Here is a 17,866-nt window from a genome sequence, read left to right on the forward strand (position 1 = left end):
AATAGTACAGAAGCAGAAACAAACTTATACTTAATTAAATGATGTAATGATTGGATAATTTGGTAAATTCAAATTAATCTTGGTTAATCCTTGATTAATTACATTTTAGTTACCCAATTAGTTTTTAGTTTCTTTTTAATTATCCTTTTAGGATTCTTCTAACTCTTTATAAATAGAGTCCCCCTCTTGTATTTAGACAACTTTTGATTAATAATAAAGATTTTGATTTGATTCTTGGAAATTTCTCTTCTTTTATCTCCTAGGCTACATCAAATTGGTACCAGAGCGACCACCTGGGCCAAGATTGACTACTGCCGGTGGAAGACTGGGAAACTCTTGGCGACACCAATCACAAGAGGGAGTTTCGCGAGTTGTGCTTGTTGCCAAACAACACACATCTAATTAGGGGGAACCCTTGCAATTCCAAGAAAGAGAGAAGAAACTAAAGATTTTTCAAGATTTTGCAAAAATGGACTATTACTGACCAAAGAAAGGCGTCCAAGGAAAAATACAACAATTGCTATGGGCAAGAAAATCAATTTCACTTCCAAAAACAGTGCTGGAATTTTGATCAAGTGATTCAAAAGAAGAATTCCTCATACTAATTTTACCCATACCTGATTTTCTCGAAGAACCTATCATTATCCATAATGGAAATTTGATTCTAGTGATTCTAGTGACTCCGATGACATTTCTAAGGCAGTTTGGGATGAAATATGAAGAAGGGCTCAACGATCCAATCAAACCCGTTTTTCAAAAAACCAACCGACAAGACTTCAAAAACCTCAAGGAATAATTAAAGATTTTCCAACAAGAAACCAACATTTTAATCATCCCATTAAATTAATGAAAACCAACACTTGGAATGAGATTTTGGAGTTCAATTCCCGAGATATTTGATGGAAGATTCAGAATCTTCGGATGAAGGCTTTGTAGAGCATCATGAAAACTTGAATATGGCTCGAAGAAGAAGATATTATGATCAAAGAACACCCAAAAATCACCCTTACCAATTTGGAGGTCAAAACATTTTCAAGAAAACCGGAATATTCAAATAAAAACATCTATCAGAAAGATTTTCGCAAGGGAATTGATGAAATTTAGGATCTTTTGAGGAAAGTTCAAGAAAGGCATAATTATATTCTTCAAGATTTTCCAAAAAACCTTAAAGAACTACATTTAAGCACTCAAGAAGAACAAAAATTCAACCAAACAAGGTGTAAAAATATACTAGAAACAAACAAAAAAGAAAGACCAAGAGATTCAAGACTTGTGTATGAAACAAACAGATTGAGATATGGAACTCAAGTGTGAAGGCCATAATAGGCAAAGAAGAAAAATAAGTGGAAGACAAGTCTAAAAAAGAAGGTAAAATGTTTGAGGAAAAAGTTGCGTTGGAAAGAGAAAAAATTGAAGGGGTTGACATGGAGGTTGCACAATTTGAATTGGATGAGGAAAAACAATCGATCGAAAATTTGAAAATCAAAGATGGAGATGTTGAGAACAAAGAAGAAATTCTCTGTAGAGATGAAGTCAATAAAACCATTTCGAATTCAATGCTTGTTCAATCAATTTTGAATGAAAAATCTAGGGAGGAAATTGAGAAAAATGTATCGTTTGCAATTGATTCATTGTGCGAAGGAGGAAAATCCAGACTTGTTATAGAAACATGCAAAAGGAAGAAATTATGGAAAATTTGCAAGCAAAGGTTTTTTCTTTATCGATGAGGCCCAACTCATCTATTTTAAAGAAGTGACTCGAGGATATTGGGCTACACTAATTTATCAATTTTGGTTTGTGTTTTTCAAGGAAGAGGATATTAATTTCTAGGTTTTTTTACGCCAATTTTCAACATCTTTGGAGGAATCAATAATTTGGAAGCTTTGGCTTGCTCCTAACCTTAAAAGGTAATTTTCTGCGAAAGTATTTTGCAATCACCGAAAGAAGCATCCTTGCAACAATGACTCATCCACTATTTCCATTCCATTTTTTTTAAACTCAAGGACGAATTTCTTTTGGGAGGGATAGAATATGATGTAATGTGATTGGGAGAATTTGGTAAATTCAAATTAATCATGGTTAATCCTTGATTAATTACATTTTAGTTACCCAATTAGTTTTTAGTTTCTTTTTAGTTATCTTCTTAGGATTCTTCTAGTTCTCTATAAATAGAGAGTCCCCGATTGTATTAGATAACTTTTAATTAATAATAAAGATTTTGATTTGATTCTAGAAGATTTCTCTCCTTTTAGCATTTATGCTACATCATTAAATGTAATCAAGAATAAGAAGATTTGGTATATGTTCTTATATCATTACATCTCTAATAAATAAGAGACAAACAACCTCCCGAATGTCACTTAAGCATCCACAATCCAAAAGTCCACGACTGGAAATCTGACTTTTATTTCTCTTTTAAAGAATATCAATCTCTATTGCGCCTTGCAAGGCACAAATTAAAGGCATCTTGCAAATGTGAATCGATTTCAAATGTAAAAAGCTCACAACAGAAAAGCATTGTTTTTTTTTTTTTTTTGAGAAAAAGAGAGCGTTAATCTTCTTTTAAGAGGCACAACCTTGCAGATATCTTGCATATGTAGGAATTCAACGAAATGTCTATTGAAGGTTTTAGAACACTTTTCAATCAAAAAGTGATGATGAAAAAATGTCCAACAGCAGTGACATAAATGCAATAAAATCAACTTGTTCGGGAGACGATCAAGGAATTTCTCTTCCATTCGCCTTTCAAAGAGAAAGGCTGCTTTTTATGGCTTATCGGGGTGTGTGCTTTGTTGTGGGATATTTGGGGAGAGAGGAACAAGTGTTTAGAGATGTAGAAAGGACTCTAGTGATGTTTGGTCCTTGGTGAGATTCCATGTTTCTCTTTGGGTTTCTGTCTCGAAGACTTTTTGTAATTATTCTCTAGATATCATCTTATTTAGTTAGAAATCATTTCTTTAGAAGGTTTTGTGGACTTAATTTTTCATTTACCTTGTATTCCTTCATTTTTTTCTTAACGAAAGCAGTTTCTTTTGTTTTTTTTAAAAAATAAATAAAATCATTTGAACAAAATGTAAAACTGAAATTGCGCAGAACACAACAGAAGTGAAAGGAGAAAGAGATATGAAATCACTGCAAAAAGCATAAAAGCATACCGCAATGAGTTCACTTCCAAAATTACATTGGCTACTTCAATATTTTCGTGCACAGCCCTCAGAAACGTTGCTTCAACCTGTAGATAAAAAATAACAGAAGTTAAGCAAGCAAAAGATTGTCCCTGCCACCAGACGTCAGAAAAACAAAACTTTTAACCTCTTTCTCAAAGTAGGTGGAGTCATCTCTAGAGCTTTCGTTATCATCACCATCTGAGACATATGAGTCGGACTTCAACTCCCCTGAAGGTGGTAAAATATTAGCATCTTGAGTTAACTCTAGCTCGTCATCTGCTGCTTTGTGCAGAACCTTCTCAAGTTTATCGGCAGGAATGGGTGCAACTGAGTGCCTCCATTCTTCTTCAGTACTTCCTTCACAAATTGACCAAATATGTCCTAGACCTCCCTTGCCTAGCTGAGAATAACAGTAGAGAATGTCAGAGTCAATTGCCCGTAAATTTTCTATTCTGACACTTAATGAAGTCAAGGACGATATTCTCTTTAACAAAAATGGTTGGATGGTATTCGATTAAAAAAAGTCAGAAGGCATTATCGAGCCAATAAAAATTCCTCCCATTCCTGATAACAAGGGTTATAGAAAACAATAAGGATTTAAACATATATAATCTATTAGAAGAGATATTACAAAAAAGTTTGAAAAAGAAAAACAATCAAGATATAGATGACAATAAGGATTTAAACATATATAACCTAGTTGAAGAAATTTTACAAAAAAAATTTGAAAAAGAAAACAATAATCACAGAATTAGTCACTCTCCAACCTCCAACCCTCCTTTAAAAAAAATAGTTCATTTTAAGAACACAAAAATTCTTATTTGAAAACAAAAACGAACTAATAAACATAGTTAGATTTAACAGCAGAATGAGAGGGATTATTTTTTCTTTAATTAAAACAAACGTGTAGGTAGCTTAAATGTTTTTCAAATTACAACAAATCTGTAAATGTTAACTATCAATAAGTTATATATAATACTTTCTCTTCCTTTGACTGCATCAGAGATTCAATTCTTTTTCATGTTATGTATTGATGTAAATGTAAACACCCTTTCAACACTAAGCCTTTCTTCGTTAATTTCCTATTAGAGTACTTTCATGTAATTTCCTTGTAGGTGTTTCGGGGTCTTCGCCCTGTATTTCATTTACCAATGAAACTGTTTCTCTTCTCAACAACAAAATCCACCTTAGACTTCTCATTAGAACATGTTTTCTTTTAACACAACACAAACATCCAAATGTCCAAAAATAGATGTGATTTTGGATGATCTCAGCACTTTTAACCCCCTAGGACAAAACAACAGATGAACGATCTAATTTTCTTCTTAATGTCTATCAAAATAGGTTATATTAGCACTTGTCTAGTCTAGGAGTTCTATTGGTGAGAAACTTTTGGGATTTCCAACTCTAACCTCATTCTATCAGTTAGTTTGTTTCATTCTATCTATTGGATGATCTCAGCAAATTTCTCTTCGCATATAACCATGGGACATGGACTTCCAACAGGTTCCACTCTGGCGGCAAATATGTAAACACCATAAACTACCAAAAGCTGCTAATTTCAGTGGGATATCTGAATCAGAAATGAAGCATGAACCTTGAATCCATATCAAATGTCATACTGCTCATCCATAACTTCCTTAGAAAGAGACATCTACACTATTAATTGTAATCACCTAGTATTCTAAGCTCACCTTTCGCATATTGTTTTTTGTAACATAAACTTGGACACGACTATGCAAAGAATGACCAGGTTAGAAGATCCAAAAAATGCCAACCTCAGATGCAGGCCAGCCTTGCACCTCCAGCGATTTGGACATTAGTGCACTATTTGACTTGTCTGTTGAATCTGCAACTGCATACGCCAAAGCCATGTAAGAAGTAGCCTCAGTTCTTTACACACAGCACCTCAAAACTAAATGGCTTTGATTGTGTTCAAAAGGAGAAACAAGACGATTAAAAATATTAATTTGTAGTCACTACCAATACATCAAGAAATTTAAGAGAAAGTTGTTCATAAAGGCATTCCACTCCAAATAAATATCCATGGCAGAATAGTTTTTCAAATGCTTTGAGAGACCACCAAGAACCAACAAATTTTTTGTCAAATCATAATCATCTTACCAAAAAGTGCATTCTTTTTATGAGAAATTTGATTGTTTCTCCATCTTTATACCCCAAATCTGACAGAATTGATGGACATAAAGATCCTTGTCTCCTTATATTGAAGAAATGAAGCAAAATCCCTTATGGCCGCAAACCACTTAAACTTACCACTCACCCTCTCATTTATTCTCAATCTCTTTCCACCCGGTAACAACCCCCACCCCCCACCTCTCTCCCTAGTCTTACTATCTCTTTCATAATTTCATTACTTCGATGAAAGGATCTGTTATCTTCAAGAGAATATTAAAGGGCCTGTTAAAGTAAAATTTGCTCAAAATGGAAAGCAAAAAGTTGCCTTAAAGTAATTTATTACATTCTACAATGCCACTGCTATTATCTGCATATTCCAGCTCCTCATCGCTATCTTGATTGGTTGGCTGTTGAAACAAAGATACCTTTGAATATGATGGAACGGTAAATTGATCCCCTACAACAACCTGTGTAATATCAAAATAAAAAAGTCAGTTGAGCTACAATAAACGAGGAACAAGAGGAGTTCATATATTAAGAGTAGAACATTACATAACCAGTATACAATATACATTAACGTGATCTAAATCGATGATTTTTTTCTTAATCTTCTAGGCTCTAACAAAACAGTTTCTTTATCTTTTTTCTCCATATGGGTAATTACGCTACATTTATTTTATCAAATATAAGAATATACCTAACAACATCACATATTTGTTCATAGTTGTAACTTGTAAGTTTGATCAATCATAGCCATGTTTTCTTTTTATATGAAAATCAACTTAATACAAGGGCATACAAAAGCACAAGCCCCCAAAAGCCACCCCCTAAAGAAAGGGTTTCCGACTCAGCATAATGTTGCCTATAGAATAATTACAGAAAAGCTTCAAAACTGAAGCCCAAAGCGACACATGAAACCTTTCTACACCTCTAATCATAGTCATGTTTAAAATAATCAATTTTATATGACCTTGAACCTATGCACATAAATTTATTTTCCTTGTCCAGAACTAAGTCAAAAATAAAAGAACAGGATACTGTGAAACACCTTGAGATTCTAGAACATAAAGCCAACATACATACAGGTGGACGAAACCATACGAGAAGATTTCATCGATCCATTTTGACAAAGTCATTCAAAATGAAAACAATTTATAAAGTGAAAATTGATTCTACAATGCTTCTTCCTTTTTTTTTTTTTTTTATAAGAGATCCAATAATGCATTCTTTAGGAACCTTTCGAAAATAATTTATAGTATTCACTCATCGACAATCAAATAACTTAGTAGAAAAATACGGGGCACATTTGAAATTCTAAACTTACAAAGTGGACTAAAGTTAAACATTTCTCACAAAAACGTGGTGGACACCATCAAAGACAGAGCTGTTTTATGCAGGCAACTTTTGTTTTGTACATGAAATGAGACTTTCATATGAGAATAAAAAGAGACTGATGCTTGAAATATTTTTTTGTTAAAAAAAATCTCTTTTGTAAGAGAATCAACTCTTATGAAGTCAACTCATAGTTACAAAATTAATTAAACAAGATTTTAAGCACAAATTGATTAGAAAAGTACATGAATTGCAATATCCAAAAAGTTTTTTTTTTATAAGAAACAACTCTTGCTAAGAAAAATTGAAGCCTACAAGCCAAGCCACAAAAAGGTGTCAAATGTGAAGCTAGTGAGATAAAACAAAAAATGAAAAGCAATCTTCTATCTACTAGAGAGGGGAAAATAAAAGGGCAAACAGAAGTTTGAATAGATAGCAAAATCCAGCATCAAGGAAATATGAGAATTAAACAGCTATAGGTCAATTATCAATCTAAGGAATACCTTTGTCGTTAGTGCAAGTCATTGACACTCCTGAGGCCAATTTTATCAGATATTATAATTTTTTGTGCTTTACTCATGAGTACTATAAATCAGTTCAACGGCATTAATAACCAAAAAGAAGGAACAATACCTTGAAAGACAAAATTACACCAGGTTCCAGTTTCGCTCCTGACTTCATAACAACTCCATCACATACAATAGCATGACTGAGTTTACAACCATCTTCAATGGTCACATTGTCCCATATATAAGAGCCTTCAATTGTAACATTTGATCCAATATTACAACCTTGCCCAATAATTGAATTCGTAATTTTGGTGTTACCACCAATTTTGCTGTTATCTCCAATAACAGTAAACGGACCAACCTGTGCAGAGCGTGCCTGCAGTATTTCTGAAGAAGAACCAATGTCAACAATTTTTTTTAAAACTAATGTCACCTCTTAATAACAGGAATATATAAGGGGAGAGCTACAACTCTAAAGAAGTTGCATAAAAACTTGACCAAATCGAGAGTAATATAGCAAACCAAATGTCACCAACATGAAAATTGACCTGAATAAAATGAGAGCCAAACCTAAACATAAAGCATATTGGATTGATGAAGCTTCATAAACTTTTTTTGAAGGACGAATCAGAGAGACAAAGGGCTAAATCTATAAATCTATTCATATTTCATATTTCACAAACCCTTTTGTAATACACCTATTTTGTTGGACAACTTGGATGGGAGGCCATTTCTTTGATTCCTCCACTTTGGCTTAGGGATTCCTCATCCCTAAGGCTGCTATATTGCTCTCCTTTTGTTTTTTATAATATATATTTCCTTGTCTCATTTAAAAGCATAAAAAGCAATAATATATATATATATATATTTATTTATTTATTTATTTATAACATGGCTCTTCCAGACAAAAGAAACTGATGACATCACGAAGTAAGCTAGTCAAGAGAAGCTCATCCAAGATGGTCAGAAGCTAAAATTGTTCCATGGAACCATTCAATGAACAAACAATTATGCGATCAAATTCAAAAGAGAAGTTGTTGACATTGCAAAAGAGTATAGCAGAAGCATCACAAAGCAACGCAACAAAGAAGAAAAATACAAGCTCATGAGCTTTTAAGTGTACAGGAAAGATTATCAGGGATAAGAAAATACTGATCAAGTTGAGCAACATGAAGAAAAACATCAACAAGCCTTGCCTAAACTTACTCAATATGATGAATCATTTAATCATTACCTGATGCTCGATACATTCCCTGCCTTTCAAGTTTATAAGCAGAATTCCCAAAGAATTTAACATCAGGTACCAGTGGATATGTCCACCTTTGTATTATGTCCTTACTAACAGTGTCATAGCTTCGATAATTATCGATTCTAGCTGCATAGCTTGAGTAAATTTCGTGTGTGTAAATCTTGTAACCCATGATCTGAAAATCATTGTCCGTAATAATATTAGCAGTAAACGTATAATACTAAATTACAAGAAACCAAGATTTCATTAAGGACTGTGAAACAATGTACAAGAGCATACAAAATAAATAAAATAAAAAAGCCTCAACGCTAATTAATGTTTATAATTTCTTTTTATATAAGAAAGAGAATAGGTATATTCATTTTAAAAAAAAAAAAAAAAAAAAAAAAAAAAAAAAACCTAAGGGCAAGGAGTTGAGAGGACTCTCTGCAAGGAGCTAATGAAGGAGAACCTTCCAATCGTTAACAATCATCAAAAAGCTATAATTACAAAAGAAATTGGTGCAATTTGTGCACAACCAAGAGGTTGTATGTTGAACAAAAAACCAAAAACAATTATTAAAAAAAAAAGGCGAACATTTTTTTTAAATAAAACAAATCTTTTTATTGAAATAATGAGAAAGATTCACACTCAAAGTACAAAGGTAGAAACAAATAGAACTTGCCAAATACACTTGAATCTAAACAAAAACCAAGCTAAAAATTAAGCTAATAGGAAAGACGGTCCAATTAAGACAAATATCTTGAATGGAAAAGTCTACAAATAATTTGGAGAGTGAGCACCAAGAAGAAGCGTTAACACGAGCAATTTCATAACATTCGAACCAAGGTAGAAACCTGTCTTGAAAAATATGCTAATTCCTTTCTAACGAAATTCCGAATAGGATAGCTTTGTAAGGCTCTAATTAGGAATATATTGGGATAATTAGTATGATTAGTAGTAAGGGACATTCTAGTAATTAGACATTATGTTTGTTAGGTTTTTGGGTTATAAATAGTGGGAGAAAGTATGGCTAGAAATGTGAAAAATTTAGAAGAGTGTTTGGCTCTTGGGAGAGGATTCCCAGCCCTCTAGAATGTGCTTAAGAGTCTGTTCATCTATCTTGTTCAAGTTATTATCTATAATATTGTATTTTCCTTGAAGTAAATATATAATCACAATGGTGTTTGCCTTGTGAATTTCTTGGATATTCGTGTTATTGTTGGGATTTTCTGTTTCCAAGAAGAAGAGTCCTAACAGGCTTTGATCGCATTAGACCACACCAAGGGTTCAAGGAAGAACCCACAAGAGTCTGAATCACATTTTCCTTAAAAACATCACAAAACACCCACTGAAGCTTGAAAGTTGGAAACAGCTTGCGCCAAAATGCCATGAAATAACAACAAACAAAGAAAAGATGTTGAGAATCTTCATTGGCCGTGGAACCGAGACGGCACATAGAAGGGAACAAGCTGTGAGAAGGGAGCTTCTTTTGTACTACAAAAGAACAATTGAGTGCCCCATAAGTCATAATCCATATGATGATATTCACTCTCCTTGGGCAATTGGATTTCCACAGAGCTTTATGCAACAATTTATCCACAGTAGAGGCAGCCAAGTGCTTGAGAAGGGAATTAACAGAAAACTGACCTGAAGAGTCCAATTTCCAGCTACGAGAATCTGGTTTGTCAACCACTTGCAGCCCCTCTAATGCTAAAATTCAGAACTTCGTCCATCTTTTAAAAATCTCCTAAAGGATGTTGACCTGAATGCGTAACTTCATCCAAATGATAAAAAAAAATTGAGCCTTTCAGGTTAGATGCAATTCTAACAAGGCATGGAAAAAGGGATGCCAAAGAGCTACTGTCCAGCCAAGTATCATGCCAAAAGCAGATTCTACAGCCGTTTCCAAGCTTGAAAGAAGAGAGAGACCCAACTTGCAACCAAGCTTTGGATATATTAATCCAAGGACTTCGAAGACTCCTTCCAAATTTGCCCGAACCACTGCCATGAATACTTTTTACAACTTTGCACCTTAAAGAATTGATGTAGAGAAGGTGGTGAGAGATAGAATTCTAAGAAAAATAAATCACATCCTCATTAATGAAGGAGGATGGCCTTTAAATAGAAGCCAACACAACCAGAAATCACATTGAAGTTTCACAAGAGTTTACCACACAATAACTACTTAAACCAAACTAACAAACATAAAGGGGAACCTAACAAGCATAAAACAGGGGAAACCAAACCATCTAAACAAATAAACCCAAACTACATCAAGAATCCTGCTCAAAGATATACCTCCAGTCCCATTTGGTCAACAATACCAAATTCCTATTCTTCAAACCACCAAACACGAGACCTCCATTTGATTGGGATTTAGAAACGACATCCCATTTAACCAAATGATTGACTTCACTGCCATTATGCACTTCCCGAAAAAAAGACCTCATAGTCTTCTCTATTTCTGAAATTACATTTACTGGTATAGCAAATAAAGACATATAATAAGTACTAAGTAGGAAGATTTGAGAGTAGCGCGATGTTCAAAGCGAGTCTTCCACCATGAGACAGTTAAAACGCTTCCGACGATCCAATTTCTTATGGATCCTATCAATAATTGGCTGCCAGAAGGATACTTTTTTCGGATAACCACCAAGTGGGAGCCCAAGATACAAAAAAGGAAGAGATTCAATCTTACAACTCAGTTTCGAAGCAGTGGACAGAAGCTTGGCTTCATCTATATCGATACCATAAAGAGCTGATTTTTCCCAATTGACCGTTTGTTTTGAACACCATTCGAACAATTTATTAATGAGAGCATTCAACATCTTATTATCATCTTCACAAAACAAAAGCCTGTGATCTGCAAATTGGAGAAAGGATACATGAACTTTATCTTTCCCCACCACAAAACCTTCAAAGTGACCTTTTTTATGTATGAGATCAACAAGTGCACTAGACACCTCACTAACTAAGAGGAAAAGGAGAGGGGAAAAGGGATCCACTTGACTAATACCCCTTGAAGCTTTTAATCTTCCACGAGGTTTTCCATTGATGAAGACCGAAAACAACGAGTTTCTAATGCAACCATTAATCCATTTTATCCACTTATCATCAAACCCTTCAAGAACAAGCACATTTTCAAGGAACTATCAAATGCCTTTTCTAAATCAAGCTTGATTATTTAACATCTTTTCTTTTTTGAACGATATTCCTCCACAACCTTATTAGCAATGAGAATAGGATCAAGTATTTGTCTACCGCCGATAAATGCGCTCCAAGTAGGAGAAATGATAGATGGCATAATCTTTTTAAGTCTCTCAACTAAAACCTTGGCAATGATTTTATAAACTGATGTAGTGAGCCTAATTGGTCTAAAATCTTTAACAAGGACAACACTCTTTTTTCTAGATCAAGCAAATGAAATTCTCTTTAATGCAAGGATTTAGTCTTCCATTATCATAAAATTCCTCAAATAACTTCAGAAAATCAGCTTTAAACAAGACTAGCCTATCTTGCCAACACCCTTAGTTTTTTTTTTTTTTTTTCCTTGTTTAGAAAAAAGACGAACTTATCTGCAAAGATCCTACTGTTTCTTTCCTTCCAAAGACACGACAAAAGAAAACGAGTAGCACTTTGCCAAAGTATTTTCCCTTCACCACCAAAAGCAAAACCATCTCCCCATCGAGCATCCAATCATCAATCATTTTGGGAAGGCAACTCTCCACACCAAAGATGCTAAACAAACGGGACCAGCCCTTAGCAGCGAGACCACAATGCAAAAATAAATGGTCATGAGATTCCTCCTCTTTCGAGCAAAGGCAGCATATGGATGGAGACAGAGCCCAATTTTGGAGTTTCCTTGGAGTTTTTCTCGAATGTTTGAGCATCTATAAGCGAAAGACCAAAGAAGGAATGGCTTTTTTGAGAATTGTAAGTTTCCACACAAGCTTCACCAAAGGGAAGGTGAAATTTGATGCACCCTTAGAAAGGTATAGTGAACTTACCAAAAGCATCAATCTTCCATTTTAAGTTATCCTAGTTACTCTGGACCACCCAAGAATTTAGGATTTGCATGATGTCAACCACACTACCCATTTCTCTTTCATAAAGTCTTCTTCTAAGACCCAAGTCCCAAGCTTGACTAGAATCACACCAACAATCCACAATCACATCTTTTCTAATGGAGTAAGCATAAATGTCAGGAAACTTCTATGCAAGGGTTTGAGAATCAGACCAACAATCGACCCAGAATCTAGCAGATCTCCCATCACCCATAATGAACTCGGTGAAGTTGAAAAACCATTGTTTTTGTTTCATAATACCGGCCCACAATCTAAGCTTCTTCCCTTCTTAGGCAAATTAGAAGTCCAATCAAGATTGTCACCATAAATAGCACCAATTATTCGTCTCCCTGGGGCAGTCTCCTAATGGCAAAACCTCCAAAGCCATTTCATAAGGAGGGCAGTATTCTTTTGAAAAAGGGACCCGACTCCGAGGCCACCATAGATCGTAGGTAGGAGATCCCAAGTCCAATTAACAAGGTGGGAAGTTGGGTTGCAAGAACCACCATCCCACACAAAATCTCTCTCCAAACTGTTGATGGTTTTAACCTGAGCTTGCATAAGGGAGAAGAAATAATAGGGGATTACGAACTGATTGGGCAAGAGTCAGCCTTCCCCTTTTTGAGAGAGATGCCCCTCGCAATTTATCAACTTTCACTTTAAATTTCTCCACAAGCTCTCTCCCAGTTATCTTTTAAAAGTTTTTGGAAAGTCCACAACTCTCCCAAATGACCTTGATTTACCTCCGCTCTCTCACTTGGAGGCCATCCTATAAAAAAGAAGAAAACAACTTCTCTGGATGAACTTCGTTTGAGCTTTTTGTTGGAGCATTTGACAAGAAAGGAATCACATAACTTTTCAAGTTAAAGAGCTTACTTTAATAGTTTTTTAAGTTATAGCTCTTTTCATTGTTTCTTTGTGTAAATGTTCTCCCCTCTTTCATCACTAAAGCTTTAATCCTCTCTCATTCAATGGATAGGCTTTCTGTAACTCCCTTGGATGGGGGCTTTCCCCCTTTTTTGTGTAATTTCATACTATCGATAAAATTGTTTCTTATAAAAAATAATAATAATAATACAACCAAATCTTTCTTTTATAAGAAAAATAAACTGATGAATGAAATCTTATTCCATTGAATGACGAAGTTTGGGAGGTAGGTAGGTTTAATGCGTCCCTTTGTACTTCATTCACTAAGCATTTTTGTAATTATGATCACAGTCTTGTTCTTTTGGTTTAGAGTCCTTTTCTGTAATTCGTTTTGGGTTCCTCTTGCTCACACGAGTTTTCTTCTTTATGCTCTTGTATTCATTCATTTTTTTCAATGAAGGTTTGGTTTCTTACAAAAAGAAAAATTAATAATAATGGCAAAACATTAAAAAATAAAAAAAATAAAAAAAATAAAACTAGCAAAACAAAAAGAAGCTTAATTTACTAGATCTAAAATTCATATTAAAAAGAAACTAAAATTCTTATTGAAAGGTAAGCAGTCCATATCAAGGAATACGTACATCATCTAGAAGCAAGCCCTTGACAAAATGACGACGTAGATGTTGGTAGTCGAAATTGTCAGTAAACAAGCTGAGTACTTCTGGGGAGCATATGTCTATGTAACAATCCTGCATAACATGAATATGATTTAGTCTAGTTTATCTTTTGACATGATGCCACTCCCTGCATCTATCAATTACTAACAGATATACAAAGGTAGAAGCTGGATGGACAATAATTCCTATTGTAACTGACTGTCAGTGTCCAACACAATCTGAAATGTGAAGATGAATCTGAAATTTTAAGAAGTTTTGCCAACACACCAGGACGTGTTTATATATATATATGCTTTAGACCCTTCTGAAACTCTCACTGGATGGGAAACCCAATTGCAAACCTTCAATGCAAAATGCAACAGAAACCCCACCAATAAAAGACTAATTGGAGAATTTGTAATATTCCTCCAGTCTAGCTCGTGTTTGGACCACTTGTCCTCTTCATGTTACGTTTTTTTTTTTTTTTTTTTTTGTTAGCAATGAAATTTGCTTCTTATCATGAAAAGTTATAACTCAAGATGTGACATTAACACTGAAAATAAACAAGATAAAGCACTTGTAGGTTAAATTAAATAACCTGCATGTCGTTATGAAGTGATATCGAAGGATTATCCATTAGCAATGACTTGTCAAGATGTATTATTCCTTTTGAATGGTCAACCTTGTCCTCATAGTACAAGAGCTGCTTCGTATTGTGATCAATTGCCATAAATAGTTCATCGGTGCCAAGCCGAGATTGGTGTGTGATAGGAGAAGGCTTTGACCGTTTGACAACCATAGTCATTACAGCATTACTATCTTTCTTCTTTCTCTCTTTGTGTTCTTGAAGAGCTTGCGTAAGTGACATGTTGCTTATGGTGTCTCCCGTGATAAGTACAAAATCACCATGTATCTTCAAAATGGGAAATTTAGAGGTATTATAAGACACCTGAGTGAAACAACCTATACAAACTGGATAGCACAATGAATCATTCATAAAGGTCATGAAACTGCAAAATCACTCATTATGGCAGTTCTTTTGGCAAACACTTTAAGATGATATTTAAAAAGTAGTGTGGTAAATGAAATAGTGACTGTAGAAAGTTGATTTTTATCTTTACGAAATTTCAGGTCTTCATTATCTTCACAGCATTTTTTTTTTCCATTTTTTCATTTTTTTCCTTTCTGGGGGGGGGGGGGGGGGGGGAGGAAACGGATCTTTTCGTTTTTGAGGAAAAAAGAATAAATACAACAAAATTAACCAACTACAAAATGTAGACCTATAAGACAGAAGAAACAAAAAAAACAAAAGACAAAAGGGAGAATACAACCAAAAAGTAGAGGGAATCACCATATACACATCACTTTTAACATTATATACACCTGCAAAACCTTCCGTTTATTGCATTAAAAGTGCCAATGCATGATTATCCTTTTCTATGATAAAGACACCAATGTGTAGCAAGACAGTCAGTGTTGCCAAAAATAAAGTTAAAAAACTTGAAAACAAATGCACAAAATTTCAAACCATGCATCAGTTAGTTAAACTTCAAATTGAAGCCATATGCTAAACTTAAACTGAATGAACCACTTCTCATGATACAGATACCTAAGGAAAGATACAATAATCACAATATCTCAGTGGACAAATTTTCAAGGTAACAATTGTTCTTGTTCTTGACTGATAAGATGAGTATATCGAATTATAGAAAACCAAATTAACAAGTGTGGATTTGAGTTACTAGAAAATACATAAATGTGTTTATGGTGAAGTTAACAGAGGATCAAAATGTATCAAAAGCTCAAAATCCATAAATATATGGATATTTGGATTTGGGAATGGATAATCCATCAATATCTCAAAATCTGTTTCATGTGTCAGGATTTAGTTCTTATAGAAAATGCTGGTATTAAAATAAGTCCCATATATCAGTTCTAGACATCCGTACCACATTTCTTTCATAGATCAAACGCAAGGCGTCTCCAGCACTAATGGAGTTGTGCGACTCTATAGTTGTGACAGCAAAGTCTGGTAGGGATACCCACTCGGAGTTCTCCAAATAATCAATTACTTGCTTCGAGTTAGCACAGCAAAATACAAACACCTCTTCAACACCCGCCGATTCGAGCCAGGATAAGGTATAATTAATCATCGGGACATTTACGAGTGGCAATAATACCTTTAGAGATTGAAAAAAAAGAAGAAAATATTAATGGAACAAGAAGCATAGTACAATTTTTCAATCCTTCAAAAACGTTTTAGCTTAATTAAGGCCTTCATACTTGATCTCTATGCAACCAGCTCACTGCAAATTGCTTCTAAAATATGAAGCAGGACAATACAGTATATAATTGGCAAAACTAAGTTCCTACCTTTCAAGTTTTAAGTTGTCTCATCCGCTATAAAAACTTGTGCAGCAAGTAAATAAATAGATAAGTGAAAATTTGAATTGCATTCAACTTGATATTATTGCCAATAAGAAGCTTACAACAGGTTTTTTTTTTTAAATTTAAAAAGAATGCAGCCCTCAAATGACATACTTTTCCAAACTAATATCAAACTATTTGCCAATCATGAACACATAGTAAGAAATGCATAGCACATATGATTCCAAAGAAACACTTCTGGTTTTCTGGAATATACCTTGGGGCGTTCAAGTGTTATGGGGCGAAACTTAGTGGTAAAGCTATCGGCAAGGAGAACAGCCTGCAACGAAACTCGTGCCAGCTCCTCGGGGTCCTCGGAAACCTTTGATGCTCCCTTTCTCTGAGCACCCATTCTTTCTTTATTTTCTTGGAAACAAAAAGAAAAAAAATTATGCAATAAGATTTATGTGCAGAGCAGTAGCAGTGCGATTATTAGCAGTTTGGAATGGCCAATTCAACAGAATTGAGACCCAATTGGATGAACGGGAAAAACCCTAATTAAAACCTCTGGGAATGAATAAGGAGGGCGAAATTCTTAAGAATTTTGGTGGTTTTTCCCCCTTTTGTGGGCTAGGTATAAGCTCAGACCCTCGAGATGGTATCAAATGGCATCTTTCACAAAAATTATGAATAATGAAAAGGACTTTGCAATAGGAATAGGATATAATGTGAATTACGATATATGTTAATAAGTCACAGATTCCCTCCTATGGCGAGTGCAATATATTTATTTAGCTAATACACATCCAAAATCAAAGGTTTTTTTGTACCCACCATTTTAAAAGGGCTAAATGAAATTTGAACCAATTTTTAAAAATGTTTTTTTTTGGGTCATTCTACTTGTGTTAATAGCGTGAAATTACCAAATGCGAACACTGTGTATGGGATTAGGATCGTTGAAAATTAGTGCAAACTTATTTTGTAAGTTATTAATTAAATTAGTATTTTCTTTTATTGAACGAATGGCTAATATTTAGCATCATACCTCGTAAATTAGAGGATAGTGGCATAATGTTTTAATGAATTAATCAAGGAAGATTTTTAAGGTTAGTACATTAGTGGATAGTTTATTAGTGTGGCATCCCAAATTTTCAAGTAATTTTAATTTAATTATCTTAATATTTTGGTCTATTTTGAAATTTGGAGATTTAAAATTGAATTAACTTGTTAAGGGAATTCAATTTATGATATGGACAAAATATTTGGGGGATTTTGAAGTTTAAATTTTAATTGGGTTTTACTGTTGGTGGATTTAAATGGTTGAGAGAAAATTTAATCAATTTAAGTTGATGTGATGGAGGAAAAGAATTTAAGTTGATGTGATGGAGGAAAATTTAATCAATTTATTTTATTCATTGAACAATATGTATCTTTCCAAAACAACGAGACTCCGGGAGAATTATGACACCAATCCCAACAATTATAGTAATGATTCTAAGGTTGAATGGCATTCCAAGGGCAAATTAAAAGGATGTTT

The 17,866-nt window shown here is 34.2% G+C and overlaps 1 protein-coding gene across 3 annotated transcripts; it reads right to left on the reverse strand.

Annotated features, from left to right (window-relative positions):
- Window positions 1-108: 108 nt before the first annotated feature.
- Window positions 109-17,137, reverse strand: LOC150036050 (uncharacterized). 3 transcript variants are annotated; one of them, XM_090314249.1, is made up of 10 exons: window positions 16,607-17,137; window positions 15,912-16,142; window positions 14,561-14,875; window positions 13,948-14,055; window positions 8,379-8,568; window positions 7,269-7,531; window positions 5,647-5,770; window positions 4,946-5,022; window positions 3,313-3,567; window positions 117-3,232 (listed from the first exon to the last, which is right to left on the reverse strand). In XM_090314249.1, the coding sequence occupies exons 1-10, from the start codon at window positions 16,739-16,741 to the stop codon at window positions 3,059-3,061; spliced, it is 1,872 nt and encodes a 623-aa protein (XP_090170375.1). In that variant the 5' UTR covers window positions 16,742-17,137; the 3' UTR covers window positions 117-3,058. The 3 variants fall into 3 exon arrangements, with proteins under 3 accessions (XP_090170376.1, XP_090170375.1, XP_090170377.1); XM_090314250.1 differs by lacking the exon at window positions 4,946-5,022 and having other exon boundaries at window positions 109-3,232; window positions 3,313-3,563; XM_090314251.1 differs by lacking the exon at window positions 117-3,232 and having other exon boundaries at window positions 3,517-3,563.
- Between the last annotated feature and the right edge of the window lie 729 nt (window positions 17,138-17,866).

This window comes from Benincasa hispida, chromosome 5, assembly GCF_027475165.1.
Source record: "Benincasa hispida cultivar pf3 chromosome 5, pf3_genome.v1.1, whole genome shotgun sequence".
Taxonomy (NCBI): domain Eukaryota; kingdom Viridiplantae; phylum Streptophyta; class Magnoliopsida; order Cucurbitales; family Cucurbitaceae; genus Benincasa; species Benincasa hispida.

What these genes read in the sequence shown, in the direction of transcription:
- LOC150036050 (XM_090314249.1), bottom strand. Translation starts at nt 16,741, where the DNA reads ATGGGTGCTCAGAGAAAGGGAGCATCAAAGGTTTCCGAGGACCCCGAG. An exon ending in GTGTAATTTTGTCTTTCAAG is followed by an intron (nt 5,771 to 7,268) that starts GTATTGTTCCTT and finishes GATATTACACAG; the next exon opens with GTTGTTGTAGGGGATCAATT. An exon ending in CCACCTACTTTGAGAAAGAG is followed by an intron (nt 3,233 to 3,312) that starts GTTAAAAGTTTT and finishes TTTTATCTACAG; the next exon opens with GTTGAAGCAACGTTTCTGAG.